The 15,215-nt window shown below is 45.2% G+C and overlaps 2 protein-coding genes across 8 annotated transcripts in view; one reads left to right on the top strand and one right to left on the bottom strand.

The window, feature by feature from the left end:
- Positions 1–3,804, bottom strand: part of Snx13 (sorting nexin 13) — a 114,797-nt gene extending 110,993 nt beyond the window's left edge. For both annotated transcript variants that reach the window (XM_040743241.1, XM_040743239.1), the window contains exon 1: positions 3,677–3,804. In XM_040743241.1, the coding sequence (XP_040599175.1) occupies positions 3,677–3,691 (15 nt within the window). In that variant the 5' untranslated portion in view covers positions 3,692–3,804. The remainder of the gene's footprint in view (positions 1–3,676) is intronic.
- LOC110339769 (wiskott-Aldrich syndrome protein homolog) lies at positions 3,731–12,228 on the top strand. Of its 6 annotated transcripts, none has more exons than XM_040743242.1 (2): positions 3,731–4,380; positions 11,446–12,228. In XM_040743242.1, exon 1 carries the CDS (start codon positions 3,731–3,733, stop codon positions 4,283–4,285), a length of 555 nt encoding a protein of 184 aa, XP_040599176.1. In that variant the 3' UTR covers positions 4,286–4,380; positions 11,446–12,228. The 6 variants fall into 6 exon arrangements, with proteins under 6 accessions (XP_040599176.1, XP_040599178.1, XP_040599177.1 ...); XM_040743244.1 differs by having other exon boundaries at positions 3,731–4,354; XM_040743243.1 differs by lacking the exon at positions 11,446–12,228 and adding an exon at positions 11,279–11,439.
- The last annotated feature ends 2,987 nt before the right edge of the window (positions 12,229–15,215 follow it).

Here is a 15,215-nt window from a genome sequence, read left to right on the forward strand (position 1 = left end):
GTCCGTTTCTGAGGCAGGGCCTCGTGCAGCCCAGACTGGCTTAGAGCCCTGTCGGCCTTGCTCTCCCAGCTCTCACTTCTCAAGTCTGGAACTGCAGGTCTAAGCCATCTCCCCTACTCACTGTGTGTACATCACAGAAACGACACCTGATCACACAAAACAACCCTACCCGCTGTTACCAGAGTCAATTCAGCACACTGTCCTCCATCGCCTACACCTTAACTTAGCGGTCATAAACTATACCAACAATCATAATCCTCCTATAGCCTCTAAAATAAAAAAAAAAAACTAAAACTTCACTAATGACATTCAGTGATATTTAACAATATTTTAATACTGAGAAAACTCACACTAATTAAAACAAGCTCTGACATTTTAAAAAGCCCCAATTTTTGAGATGTAAAGTTAACTATTAATAAGCAAAAGGTCAGAAATATTAAGCAAATTAATTTTCAAACTGACACATTTTTGCAAATGTGATAGGAGAAACACTTAAAAAACTAAGTCTTCATAGTGACAAAAACAGAGGAAGAAATCTTAACTGGATGTTAAAAAGTAACTTTATCACACATGTTGGAAAATAGTCCTCCAAGTCATTCAACTGCACTAAAAAAATATTCTACAGCAAAAAAAAATTTTTTTAAAAATGAAGCCAAAAGTTAAAAAAAGAACTGCCTAACTAAGCCTATACTTTCAAGTAACACTAATATCTTGTACAGGTTTCAAAGTTCAATGTACTTCCTAGTTTGCTTAATTGAGTAATTTTCCCTTTTGCCTTATTTAAAATAGCTCTTAATGAATAACCCACACATTATCTTATTTCTGAAGCTTCAATTAAATATATAATTTGACAAATACAAACAAAACTGAATAGTACCATATGAATGCTTATTATTGATATTATGATCATATATCTATGTATGCCCACTTCATTGTTTGTCTTTTAATTAAGACCAGCATAGTGATGATATAGGAAACAGAAGGGGGAGGACAGGAACAGAGGGAAGGGGGGGAAAGGAGGAAGCAGAGGGAGAAGGAGGGGTCTACATTGTGAGGGGGCATGACACAGGATTCTGAATGAGTATGACACTTATTCTCTGGTTTTTAATCAAGTTATTTTCACCTTCTCAACCTGCTTTGTCAGGAAGCCAATGGTGACAGAATCATCCACCTGGACTCTCTGCCTTCTGACCGGGGAAAACACCTGGCAAACATGACTAATTAAAAGGTAGGAAAACCGGAAGACCTACTGGCTACTGTTACTTACCACTTGCAGACACACACACTAGGTCATTTGTATCTAAAATGTTTCATAATGGGATTGTTTACCCAGCTTTAAAAAAAATGACAAAAAAGCCACGTTCAGCAAGAAGTCTCAAGCAAGGCGTTCTCTTCTGCTCAACCGCTGACATACTGGGACAAGGAAGTAGGCTGTCTTAAAGCTGGTCAAGAAAGCTGAAAACTACTCACTGGAAGGCAGCTGAGCAAAGAGGTCGGTTCTGAACTGAGTCAGGAAATCAGATTTCTAGTTTCAACTATTTCACTAATAATTGTTGGACCTTGCACAAGTCTCTGGGCTTCAGTCAGCTTATCTATAAAATATCTACTGAAAATCACAGATGAGATCAAAGTTCAATTTAATCTGAGTTTCACTTTAGAGAGGGAGCTCAAAGAAGTGCTTGATAAAGTAGCTCTGCAGGGGCTGCCAACAGTGGAACACTGCTCTGAGTGCTGTACACACACACACACACACACACACATCACCACATACAAACACATCACACATCACATACACTACACACACACATACACACATCACCACATACAAACACATCACACATCACATACACTACACACACACCAAACTACACACAAACATACACACACGTCACATACACTACACACACACCAAACTACACACAAACATACACACACGTCACATACACTACACACACACCAAACTACACACAAACATACACACACACACATCACCACATACAAACACATCACATATACTACACACACATACACACATCACCACATACAAACACATCACACATCACATACACTACACACACCACACTACACACAATCATATGCACACGCCACATACACTACACACACACCACACACAAACATACACACACACACACACACACACACACACGGCAACAAAGGGAAGCTTACTGTTATTGATGACCTGCTTAAAATATTTTACTAAAACATTAGGTCATATAGAAATCCAAAAATTTAGAATGAATACTCCAGCTATCCAAATCAAGACAAGTTATGCTTGCATTAGCATACTATTCTCATTGTGAAGAGATCAAAACTCTAAAAAGTTTTATCAAAAGGACATTTCACACCATACATTATAGACAACACTGAAAAGTTATTAATACTAAATGAGACAACTTCTCACTGAATTATCAGAATAAAAGAAACTGAACTGCTATTTGCTTTTTAGGTATACAACTGATGACAACTTATGATATAACCATATTCTGTGACAATAAAAGTAACCAGAAATTAAAAGGATGTAGACTTGGGAAGCATAAGGTGAACTTCTAACTCCTAGGAATGTGTGGTTCATCAGTTAATAATCAACCAGCAGGAATTTCCCAGGCGCATGGTATATGCCAGATTCTGGGCACAGATGAAGGCAAGCACCGAAGTACGACGCTTCTCAGCCAGGCAAGTTCCAAAGACTTGGAAAAGTCCAGTGCGTCCTACAGTATCATCGCTTTCAACACCGTAAAACCACTGTCTCCAATATCTCACAGTGGTGAGACTGCTTCCCAACGATCATTCGCACGGTTACCTTCTCACATCACACACACACACACACACACACACACACACACACACACACACACACACACACTGTCCCAGGCGGTCCCTGACACCAGGATCCCCACAGGACCTAAGGCAGCAGGTTGCGGGATTGCACCAACCACGCCAGCGTCCGACGTCCACACCTGCACAGCCCATCCGTCCGTCCATCCACACAGCTATGTCACCTCCGGTCATTCGGCCAGTTGCACGGATGAACTTCTTCCCCCCTCGCGCGCGGCTAGCGCAGGCAAACTCTACTTCTTGCAAGTCTGCTTTCCGCCCTGGACGGTGGGCACTAGGGAAAGGGAAACCGACGGGTCCATCACCGCTGCCCTACTTCCATTTCAGGTCAAGGGAGGGAGGAAAAAAAAAAAAAAACCGCCCTGTTCGGCGGCGAGAAGCCAGGGGGGCCGCCCGCGAGTCGGGAGGGCGGGTGACAGAGACTCCACTTTGGGATCGGGGGGCCGGCAGGAGCGTGACGGGACGCGGGGGCAAAGGCGCGGGGCGCGAGGCGGGCGAGGGCGAGGAGAGCCCGGCCCCCTGGAGGACGGCGGGGTCGCTCCCCTCGCCACCTCCCCCGGGGGGAGCCGGGATGCTGCCCCGGGCCGGGCGAGGACGGGCCCGGCAGCCCGGGGACGCGGGGCACGGGCGCGGCGGCGGCGGAGGTGGAACTCTGCCGAGTCAGCACCGCGCCCGCTCGGCCGCACTCGCGGGAGCCCGGCGGCGGCGGGCGGACGGGCGGGCGGAGCGGGTCGGGCCCGGCGCCCGGAGGCAGCGGCGTCGGGGACGGGCGGGCGAGCGCCGGCCGCCGCCTCTCAGGTAAACACGGGGCGCCGCTTACCTCCGTTAACATCATTACACCCCGGGGGAGCGGCGTCCTCCCTAGCCTCGCCGCATGGCAGCAGCCGCGGAAAGTGCCCGCCGGGCCGCCGCCAACGGCGGCAACTGCTGCTTCAGTCCCGTCCCGGGCGGAGGCTCGACTCGGCGTCGCTGGCTTCCCCCCGGCCCGGCGGCTCGCGACGGACGCGCCGCCATCTTGGAAGAGCGACGTCCGCGTCTCCCCGCGACGTGCGCTCCCATTGGCCGGCGCGCCGGGCGCGGGCGTCTTGTGACCGTCTCCATGGCGCCGGCGCGCGCGCGCGCAGGGGCGGAGGCGGGCGCCGGGGACGCACGGGACCCCGGCGGCGGCGGCGGCGGCGGAGGAGGGAAGGAGGTCGGGACGTGGGCGGCGCCGCGGGGGACCGTCCATCGCGCATCTCCCCTCTCCCCGGACCCCGAGGACACCCCAGAGAGCCCGGGCGCGCGGGACGAGTCCGGCCGCGGTGACCCGACGCTGCCGCCCGCCCGCCCGCCCGCGCCCGTCTCGAAACTTGGCAGAAACTTGTCTGCGTCCTCCCCGGCGCCCGCGACAGGTGATCCGGGCGGATCGCTCCCCGGATCCCCGTGCTGATTGGGCGGAACCCGCCGAACCTAAAGGCTTCGGGAGTCTCCCACACTCACCCTGACGATCTAGCAGCCTGTAAGGAACCGTCTTCTTGTCTACAGGTTGGAAATTCTACAGGGTCCCCAGCTTTACTGGGATGTTTATTTTTATTTTTAAGCTGTGTATAATGTATGTCAGGACAAGCGCGTTTCAACAGGTGTTTCTGGGCGTGGTTCCGAAGTAAACGAGACCCAACTCTGAAATTCTGGGACTCAGAGCCCGCCGAGGCCATCGCGCCTCCCAGAGCCCCCCCCGCCTCTGCCGTGAATGACGGTGAAAGCTCCGGCTTCTTCCCCGACGGCCGTGAAGTAATCTCCCCGAAGGAACCCTTGCTGTCACAAACGAATTTGCAAGGGGACTGGGAGAAGTGTTTGGACTTGAGAAATAAAACACTTGCATTGAATCCTTGCAAAGGCCTTATTATAAAAGGGATTGTGGAAAAACTTCCTCTGTACTGGAATCTTTTTCCCTTAACAATGGTGCTACTGTGCTAATGTAATTTAAGATGTGCTCGTAAATTCCTATAACAGTGAGTAAAGCAAATGCATTACAAACCCAGTATTATCTCTATTCTGTTGTGTCCACCCGAAGAAAAATTAATGTAAGCAATCATATCGACTTTCAAAACGGGGGGAAGGGGGAAAAACTGACTGCTGCATTTCAAGAAGTAACAAGTAGTTTGCTTTTTGCTGTTGTTTGCTTGGGTTTTTGTTTTGTTTTGTTTTGTTTCTGTTTTTTTTTCTCTGTAACTTATTTCTGATTTCTCTGCTGGAGCAAGAGCAGTCTACCTTCTGCAATACAATAAAATATATTCCCTGTGTCGCAGATTAATGTATAAATAGGAAGCAAGATTGAAAAATACAAGCTGCATAGGTACTAAGAGAAACCAAGAGAAGAGACAACAAAGAACCTGGAAAAAGATACTGTTCCAACCTGTAAATAAGAATGCAGGAGGTTCATTAATGTTTAAAATAGCAACTAGTGAATTAAAATTGTAATTTAGGCGTCTGGCCTGAGTAGTCTGTTCTATTTTTTCCATCATTTTCCCTTCATAGAAGCAAGATATTTTCACTCTTGGTTTTGGAGGGGGGGTGTTTGTTTTTTGAGACAGGATTTCCTTTTGTAGCCTTGGCTGTCCTGGAACTGGCTTTGTAGACCAGGCTGGCCTCAAACTCAGAAATCCACCTGCCTCGGCCTCCTGAGTGCTGGGATTAAAGGTGTGCTCCACCATCAACAGGCTGTTTTCGCTTTTTTAAAAAGTGACGAATTAAGAGGCTTTGCTGAACATGTGCAAAGCCATGGGTTACACATAAATAAGGTGTAGGAACAATTGCCTGTAATCCCAGCTCTTGGGCTGTAGACAATGGAGAATTAGAAATTTGGGGTCGATATCAACTTAAAGATAAATAAAGCAAATATAAGGCATTCCAGAATCCCTGTGTGAAAGGAAAGAGGAGTGCAAATTTGAGTGTAGGCATAAGCAAGGTTCACACACAAAACTGGCGTGGGTGTGCCTTTAGCATTCAGAACTTTGTAAGCCTGGCAACAAATCAAGATCCTCAGCCCTTCCCATCAAATTTCCCAGCCAGAATCTTTTAGTATGGCTTCCCAGTCCCCACCTACCCCCCACCTCCCAACCCCGCCCACACAACTTACTTCTACCAGGTACTTTGTTCTGGCTACACAGGTCTACTCCTTGCTTCTATACTAACTGGACTTCCTACTCAAGACCTTAGCACAATTAACTCTATTTGGAAGAACTTTTACTGGATATCAGCAGACACTTGCCCTTGCCCCTTCCCCTTCTCTGCTCTGTTTTCTTTTTCATAGTAGTTATGTTTGCTGGTTTTTATCTTACTTTCTGTCTTTTGGTAGAATGCAAGCTTCACAAAACCAGGAACTTAAGTGATGTCTCCTTGGTGGCCCAAATCCTGGACTGTTAAGTGGCACAGGGTGGATGCCCAGGGTTCCTGGAATGAATAGTGAGCCATTACCTAAGGGACCTCAGGAAAATGCCCTGAAGAGAACTAGAAACAAACCCTTTATGTTGAAAATGAAACTACTTTAAAACTAATGTTGCATACTCTTTGTGATTATTGGACAGCCACTGCAGTCACTGGAGACCTAAAGGATGTTCAGGACAGGCTGTGAGCCATGCGGTACTAGGAACGTAGGCTTCACTGTGTGCTAGGAAAGGACCACAACAATGATGTCTTGGTGCTTCTTGTTTTTAAAGTCCCAGTGTGTTCCTGCAGCTGCCTGTGGACTTGCTCTCCAACCCAGGATGGCCCTAAGGCTTCAGTCCTGCCTCAGCTCCTAAGATTACTAGCCTGTACCACCAGGCCCAGTTTCTCTTGACCGTCTTACGTATATGTCGAATGTGTGTTAATTTACTAGCAATAAAGTAAAATACACTAGTGTAGAAAGTTATGGAAATTGAGTTATGTGGCTGGAAAAGAAAATGCTTACAGAAGCAAGTACCTCTAAAATTCTAAACAAAGTAAGTCCCAATTTAGAAAGGGTGGCAACCTCATTCATGTGACCTCAAGGACATCCTATTCCTATCAGTTGGTTCAGAAGAAATCTGAGGTAGGAGGCTGCTGGACTGTGGATAAGAAATTTAGAACAAAACAAGCTTTCTTAAGAAGCACATGATACTGCAAAAGGTTTGATCCCAACAGCTGTGTGCATCAGCCTGATTGACACTGGAGAGGATGTCACAGAAGAGGGGTCAAGGCAAAAGTTAAGCCCTAGATACTTACAAACAGGCCACTGGCCTTGGTGTCCAGGACTCCAGAGACTGAGAATATCCATTGCCAACTTCTATTTCTACAAATTCAGCTCTCCACAAATTGAATCTGATTTCATTTTGAGAAACTGAAAAAGTGCATGTGATTAACTTCCAGCAATTCTCATGTTTAAATTTTAGCACCATAGGCCAATTTTAGTTTTATTTGTAATTCACAATTATACAGATTCACAGTATATAATGTAGTGTTGTTGTATATGTATTCACTTAAAAAGTAAAGCTATATATTTTATTATCTTTATGACAAAACCTTCAATGTCAGCACTTCTAACAAATTTGAAACAAATCATCCTCTGATGATGTACACTGTCCTCTACTGAGCATTATTTACTTTCATCCACAAAGCCCAGGAACTAAGGCAGCAAAGCAGGACGGGAAGAGCATACTGGCCGCAGACATGCATTCTAAGAACAGTCAGGCGTGTACTCCCCTTCTGTTAGAAGTCAGCAGGATAATTCAAATCTCAGAGCTGTAAAGTCAAGCCTGAATAGGCCAGCATATCATTCGCTTATTGAGGCTATGTTAACCCAACTCAACACTAAGACAGATGGAAGTAATATGGGGGGCTTCTGCTATCAGCACACAGAGCCACAAGATGATTATGTTCACACAGCTGTTCAATAATAGATCTAAAATAAAGCTACACTAAGGTCTATATAGAAGGATATATTACAAATATGTAAAAGCTGGATACTTCAGTAGTTCAATAAGTTAATGGTGTTCCAATCAGTAGTTTTAAACACAAATACTTTGGCAGGGAGATGGCTCTTTGGATGAAATGCTTGCTATGAAAGCCCTAGGACCTTAGTTCTGATCCCCAGAACCAGTGAAAAGCTGGTCTAGGTAGCTCAGACCCATAACCTTGTTACTACTCCAGGGAGAAGAAGTCTGAAGGTCAGCTTGCCTGTAACGACAGGAAGAACACCAGAGCCTTTGCCTCCTCCAGTGCAGTAGAAGGCAAGGACTCTGCTACCTGTGGTCCTCTGCCATAGCACGCGCGCGAGCGCACACACACACACATACACACACACACACACACACACACACACACTACACAAACACAAGATGCAGACAACTTCCACACATTATTCTTAGTTACAGAAACTGGTTTTGGTGCCATTTAGTGCGGGCACTGTGGCGGCAGTGAGCATTTGAAAGAGCCCTTAGAGATCCAGGTGTCACAGGTTGCTTCCCAAGAGCACGCAGGACCTCCTCACTGGAATGGATGTTTGCCAACCGGAAGTGCTTGCCCAGGGAGGAAGTCAAGATGTGCAGCCCATTCCTAGAAAACAGACATGTGTGCTGCTCTTCTCTGGGAACAGGGCATTAACAGGCTACTTGGAATGCTTTTCCATGAGAGAGTTGCCACTTCTCTATTTTAAAAATCTCTCGTTTGGCCAGGCAGTGGCGGCACACGCCTTTGATCCCAGCACTGTGGAGGCAGAGGCAGGCAGATCTCTGTGAGTTCGAGACCAACCTGGTCTACAAGATCTTGTCCCAGGACAGCTTCCAAAGCCACAGAGAAACCCTGTCTCGGGGGGGAAAAAAACAAAAAGCCCTCGTTGCTTGTTTGACAGTTTGATACAAATAATGAATTTTGGTCACAGTATTCTTTTGTCCCCTTCTCCCAGCAAGTGGGCTCATTTGTGTCTGCTTTTGCATGTAACCCATGCAGTTTAATCACAGTGTCTTGCCCGTGCATGGGCAGGAGATCACCTGGAGCACAGGAAACATCCCATCACTTATGTGGGTCTGGGTGCATAGACACCTCTCTATCCTGTTAGTTAGAGTTCGATGCTAATTAATTGTTCACATTCCCTGCCTTTTACCCGGTGGAGTGCTTCTAGTTGCCCTTTGTCCCGGCACTCATTCCTGTCAGTGTGGGATGCGGTGCTTTTCAGCTTTTTGGCTTTTTATTTATTTTTTGTTGTTGTTGTTATTGTTGGTCTTTTGTTTGTTTGTTTGTTGTTTGTGGGGGGTTGGTCTTGTTTTGGTTTGATTTGGTTTGGTTTGGTTTTCCTTTTGGCTACTTCCTCTACTTCTGGTCACATAGGCTACAAATGGCCATTCCTTGGTCTAGCCTACAATCAATCATCTCAAAGAAACCTCAGGTCCATTTATTTGGAAATAGTACTAGAAACAAGACCTGGACTCTAGAAGCGATTTTTGCTGCTTGGGTTACTGTTTGCTTTAGACCAGTGGAGCTCCTAGAGCCCAAGAAACTACACGAGTTACTTTTCTTGTTGCTGTGAAAAAAAGTTCTGATAAAAGCAACTTAGAGATTAGTTTTGGAGAAGTTTGAATAAATACAGCCCATCATGGCATGGTTTTAAAGCTCAACCTACAGCAACAGCAGACTGAAGTTAGTTCAATGAAACCAACAAGGGATAGAGACCTACCCCAACAACCTATATCTGTCAGCCATGGTACACAGTCCTGAAGATGCCATGACATTTCAAAACAGTGCCCCCTGGGTGGACACCAAGTGTTCAAGCATGTACATCTGTGAGAGACCCTTCACATTGTTCAATGCAATATGTGTATAGAGGCCAAAGAGACAGTTCACTCAGTGAAGTGCTACCCTTGAAAGCAGGAGGGATCATCAGAACGCATGTGCAAATGCTGAGCATGGTGGCACACTGATGTAATCCTGGCACTGGGGGAGCAGACACAGCCCCCTGGCCAGTCACCCCCGGCAATGGTGGGCTTCAGGGCAAGCGAGATCCTGGAAGGAGGAAGACAGCCCTGAGGGTGACACCCCAATGTTGTCCTCTCTTGCTCACATGCACACGCACATACACTGACACACACATATGCATTTATAAGTGTGTGTGTAGCAATATCAGAATACTTAGCATGTACTCTCGTGGGAACCATTTATCACCCAGAGTACAGAGCTGATACCTACATAAGCTCTTTTACACACCTCAAACATTTCCAAACCTTCAATGAGATATTTCATGCATTTATAACATGTATTTATAACTGGTGGCAGTTTGCTTTTGTTCCTGAGATCTGTGTGATCTACATGGTTTAGGTATTTTTGGTGGGGGGATGGGGGTCCTATCTTTTAATGTGTGAATGTTGCCTGGCTTCCTGTGCTTGAAGTTCCATGAGTCTTCACAAATGCATAGTGTCATGAACTCTGCTTCACAGTATGCAGAATGCTCTTGTGTCACTCACAATAAGGGGAAGTACATAACAAAATTGCTTTTACATGTTTTTCTGTAGATCTGAGCAGCCAATGATTTTACTGAACAAACATATTCTCTGTAATACCTAACCACCCGGTGCTTGCTAAGTTTTTATTGTGTGCCAGATTCTAAGTGCTTCACAACAGCCCTTTAAGATAATAATAGTTATTATTCCCATCTTGCAAAGAAGAAGAAAGCCAGAGAGTTAAAATATTTTGCTCAGCTTTATACAATAAATATAATAGTACAGTCAATAGTTAAAGAAATGTGTATGTGCATATATCATTGATATACACATATATCTTTGACATATCATTTTATATAGACGTGTGTACATATCATGTAGAAGTATATGATTAATGATTGTTATATCTGTATTTACATTCAGATGCATTAAGGTAATACTTGAAACTAAAGCATTTCAAACATCTTTGTCTTCAACTTGACATGAATCCCAAGTGTGAAGACTTTGACCTCCTGTTTTTGTCTTCAAAGGAGGAAATGAGAAAAGGAATCAGTTCTAGACCAAGCCTAATATGTCTCCTCATATAAGGCTTACCTCAGCTACTTCCATGTTTACAGAGGAAGGCCGCCATTGTATTGCTTCCTGTCCTAGTGGCCTAACAACTAGTTGTTGGCTGTTTTAACTGTTTGTTCTAAGAGTTCTATTGCCTTTCCACAACAGTGTGTTAGTCAGCATGATTTAGTCTGTCATGCCTTCATCACGATATTCTTGTTTTCAGTGAAATGTTAAACTGAAAAACTACTTGTAGTAAATATATAAACAACTAAATGGAAGAGAAATTACACATGTGCCCCGGGTAATTATTGCCTATGGAATAAAAATAAAGTTGAAAACAGAATGTGTGCAGCATGGCCCTGCCTCTTGGTATTAATAGCACAAAATGCTTGAAGTGAGAACTCACCACTTAAGTTTTCGTTTCTTTTTCTGTGAAGGTAGACTGAAACATACAGTTACAATTAGCCCTGCTCTACGGCCCGTGATCACTGGACAGAGCCAAGGCCACGAATCAAAAGCTTCTTGGGGTTCCTTCTGCTTTAAAGCTGTGGTAGTCACCCACAAGAAGCGAGGTGCAGTTTCCTTTCCTGTCATTTTTCTTCAGGAGCACGTGTCACCACCTTCCCGAAGGCTCCCTGCTGAGCAGTGGCACAGGCTGCTGGGAACTGTTGTGCGTATGGTAATGAGCTGCCTTTGTCACCTCTCCGCTTGAGATGAGACCACCTCCTGCTCTGTGAAACCATATGTGCGCATATCCACGGACAGAACAGAACTGGACACAACATCAAAACAGGAAGCACAAACAGCAGCAACAACCCCAAAGGGTGTGCGAAGTCACTCTATTCTTGCATCTGTAAGGACACTCACCTCTGAGGGATGGGTAAGATTCATAATTGTCTTGTTCATTAAATCAGCAAAATGCTGAGCCTTTCACATTTTGTCTTTAAAAATAGATGCCCTTTTCGGGTTTTCCTGTTGCTGGGGAAGCGTTCTTCCCGTTGCTAACAGAAAACTGAATGTTCTGCCTTGAATGGGGCCTGTTTGCTTATGTTGGTAGGAATGCTAGAGGGATGGGTGAATGAAGGAGCACATACTTTTTTCTGTTTCAGAAAAAACAAAAGACAAAAACCCACCTGCTTGAAGTGCTTGATTGTCTAGTTACCGGGCAGTTCTTTACTGGAAGTGTGGAACCTGCTCACTTGTTTATGCATTATTTCTGATTAACTTTAGCAGGCTGATTATTGAAATGTAAAGATGGCTGCAGAATTCATACTGGGAACACTTATTATCACTCACCGTCTGGTGATTAGGGCTTTTAAAGAAGGCATTTCTGCCCTTCGTGGTTCTGCCGGACAAAATTTAACCTCAAATAAGGAAAAGAAATAGATGGACTCTGGCTCTTCCTTCAAATCCTACAGTCACAGAATTAAAACACAAGCCATCTTGTTCACTTTTCTATAATTACAGTGCAATTCTTTCTAAGTTGCTTGTCCTGTTGCTATGACAAAAGCAACTAAAGGGAGAAAGGACTTCTTGTAACTCACAACTCAAGGTGCTGTCCATCATGGCAAGGAAGTCTCAGCAGCAGGAGTTTGAATCACTGAACACCTCACAGCCACAATCAGGAGACAGAGAGTGAAGGATGCATATTGCTGCTCAGCCCCTTTATTTATTCAGTCAAGGATCCCAGGCAAGGGAATGGTGCCACTCACAGGGGTGGGGTGGGGGCAGATCATCCCATCTCAATTAATATAATCAATATAACCCCTACAAGCATGCCCAGAGGCTCATCTCCTAGGCAAGTCTTGGTTTTGTCAGTTGGCCACCAATGCTAACCATCACACTCTATTTAATGAAGAAATCTTATGGGGGAAATGTTACCAACATCATAATGCCATAATGTATAGGTATACACACTGCTCAAGGCTGTGTGAAAACCTAGCTGTCTGACTAGGGAGTCAGGGCGGACATTGAGGTAGGAAGATCACACTTTAGACCAACTAAGGCTTATGGGGAACCCTGCTTGAACAACAACGAGCTATGTGTAGATGTGTGGTGGTACAGCATTACAATTTCAGCACTAGGGACAGAGGCAGAGACAGCAAGATTAATGGAGTATGAAGTCAAGCTGGCTTACAGCTATGGATTGGAGACCAACCTGGAATACATAGGACTTAAAACCAGGCTATAATAGCACACACATTTGATGGGGGAAGTCCTTCTGTGTATAGGTTGTCCTACTGGCTAATTAACAAAGCACTGTTGACCAATAGGGAAGCAAGATAGGTGGGACTAGGAGTCGAGGAGGATTCTGGGAAACAGAGGCACATTCGGTCACAATCTAGGACACCAAAGGAGTAAGAGCTGGTAAGAAAAGATCACATGGAAATATTCAGATTAGCTTAGCAGTTGTGGGTTAATAATTAAGTCAGACCTAGCTAATAAGAAGTCAAGCAAATGGCCAACAGCTTCATAATTAGTATAGCATCTGTGTGTTATTTGGGGGCTAAAGCGGCGACGGGACCCAGGCAGGAATCCTACAGCAAATGGCGGTGACTGGCAGGAAGACTACATATTTCACACATTTAATCCCAGCACTCGGGAGGCAGAGGCAGGCATATCTCTGGGTTTGAGGCCAGTCTGGTCTACAGAGGGAGGACAACACAGAGAAACCATTTCTCAAAACAAACAAGCAAAAAAAAAAAAAGAGAAAGAGAGAAAGAGAGAGAGAGATAAGAGGTGGGGGGAGTGGGAGCTGGGAAGAAGAGAGGGGGAGAAGAGGAAGAGAGAGTAGGTCATGGCTGAACAGGAAGGTTGAGTGGGGGGTAGAAAAGGGGGAGAACAGGATGAGAAATACCATAAAAGAGGGAGTCATAGGTTAGAAGAGAGATCTGGCAACAGTGAGACCTCTAGTGATCTAAAAGGATGACACCAACTGGTAAGCTAAGCAATAGTGGAGAGACCATCTTGAATGCCCATTCTTGATAATGAACTTGACGTCTACCCTATATGCCATCCTACAACCTTCATCCAGTGACTGATGGAAGCAGAGGCAATCACCCACAGCTAAACACTGAACTGAACCCATGGAATCCAGTGACAGAGAGAGAGGAGCGATGAGCAAATTGGCAAAGAACGGGCTGGCGAAACCAGCAGAGACAGTTGATCTGAACAAGGGAGAGCTCTTGGACCCCAGATCGACAGCTGGGAGGCCAGCATGGGACTGATCCAGACTCCCTGAATGTGAGAGTCAGTGAGGAGGCCTGGGCAACCTATGGGGCCCTGGGCAGTGGATCAGTGTTTATCCCTGGCATACAAACAGACTTCGTGTGTCCATAACACAAAGAGGGATGCTCTCTCAGCCTGGACTCTTAGGGGAGTGCCTGAACCCTGCCCTGAAGGAAATGACAGACTCTAGATATCCCCTATGTGGAAGGAAGTGTCGATAGGGTGGGAGGCTGGGGGGGGTTGGGGGGTGTGGAAGGAGGGGAGGGAGAGGGAACTAGGATTGACATGTGAAACAAGCTATTTAAAATTAAAGTAATAAAAAAGTTAAAAAAAGAAATTTTGTGGCCTTAATTAATACATAGGAAATTATGTATTATTATGGTTTTAAATATGGTAACATGAAAGACCTTTTCTATTTAAAAAAATTTTTTTTGGTTTTTTCCAGACAGGGTTTCTCTGTGGCTTTGGAGGTTGTCCTGGAACTAGATCTTGTAGACCACCACCCAGCTCTATTTCAAAAAATTTTAAGAGAGGGAGGGAGAGAGAGAGAGAGAGAGAGTGAGTGAGAGAGAGAGAGAGAGAGAGAGAGAGAGAGAGAGAGAGAGAGGGAGGAGAGAGAGTGTGTGATCAAAGAAGCCCTAGGGAAAATAAACCAGATCAGAATGCGGTGCAGCTCTTCTGGACTTCACTAATAAGCAGCTGTGAGTCAGATCATCTGAGTGCTGTGAACCAAACTGAGGTCCTTTGGGAGAGCAGCAAGTGCTCTTAACCACTGAGTAATCTTGCCAGTCCTAAAACCATTGTCTCATTTTCTTTTTTGTCTTAGTTTTTGTTGTTTTTATAGTTTTTAGACAAGATCTTATTTTGTATCTCTGGCTGGCCTGGACTTCATCATGTAGATCAAAATGCCCTCAAACTCAGAGATCCACCTGCCTCTGCCTCCCCAGTTTGAGGATTAAAAGTCTATGCCACCATGCTTGGCCCAAAGCCGTTTCTTCTTAAATAGGAAATTTTAGTCTAAGGTGTGTGTGTTTTTCAGGGTGTTTTGTTGAACTTTATAGTTACAGCGGAAATTATGATAACCATGATCTCTACTTTGGGAAAATGTATCCAAGTTTGTAACTTCCACATTTAGGAAAAAGTTGT

The sequence above is a fragment of the Mesocricetus auratus genome, unplaced genomic scaffold, assembly GCF_017639785.1.
Source record: "Mesocricetus auratus isolate SY011 unplaced genomic scaffold, BCM_Maur_2.0 Super-Scaffold_15014, whole genome shotgun sequence".
Classification (NCBI taxonomy): Eukaryota; Metazoa; Chordata; class Mammalia; order Rodentia; family Cricetidae; genus Mesocricetus; species Mesocricetus auratus.

What these genes read in the sequence shown, in the direction of transcription:
- LOC110339769 (XM_040743242.1), top strand. Translation starts at nt 3,731, where the DNA reads ATGGCAGCAGCCGCGGAAAGTGCCCGCCGGGCCGCCGCCAACGGCGGC.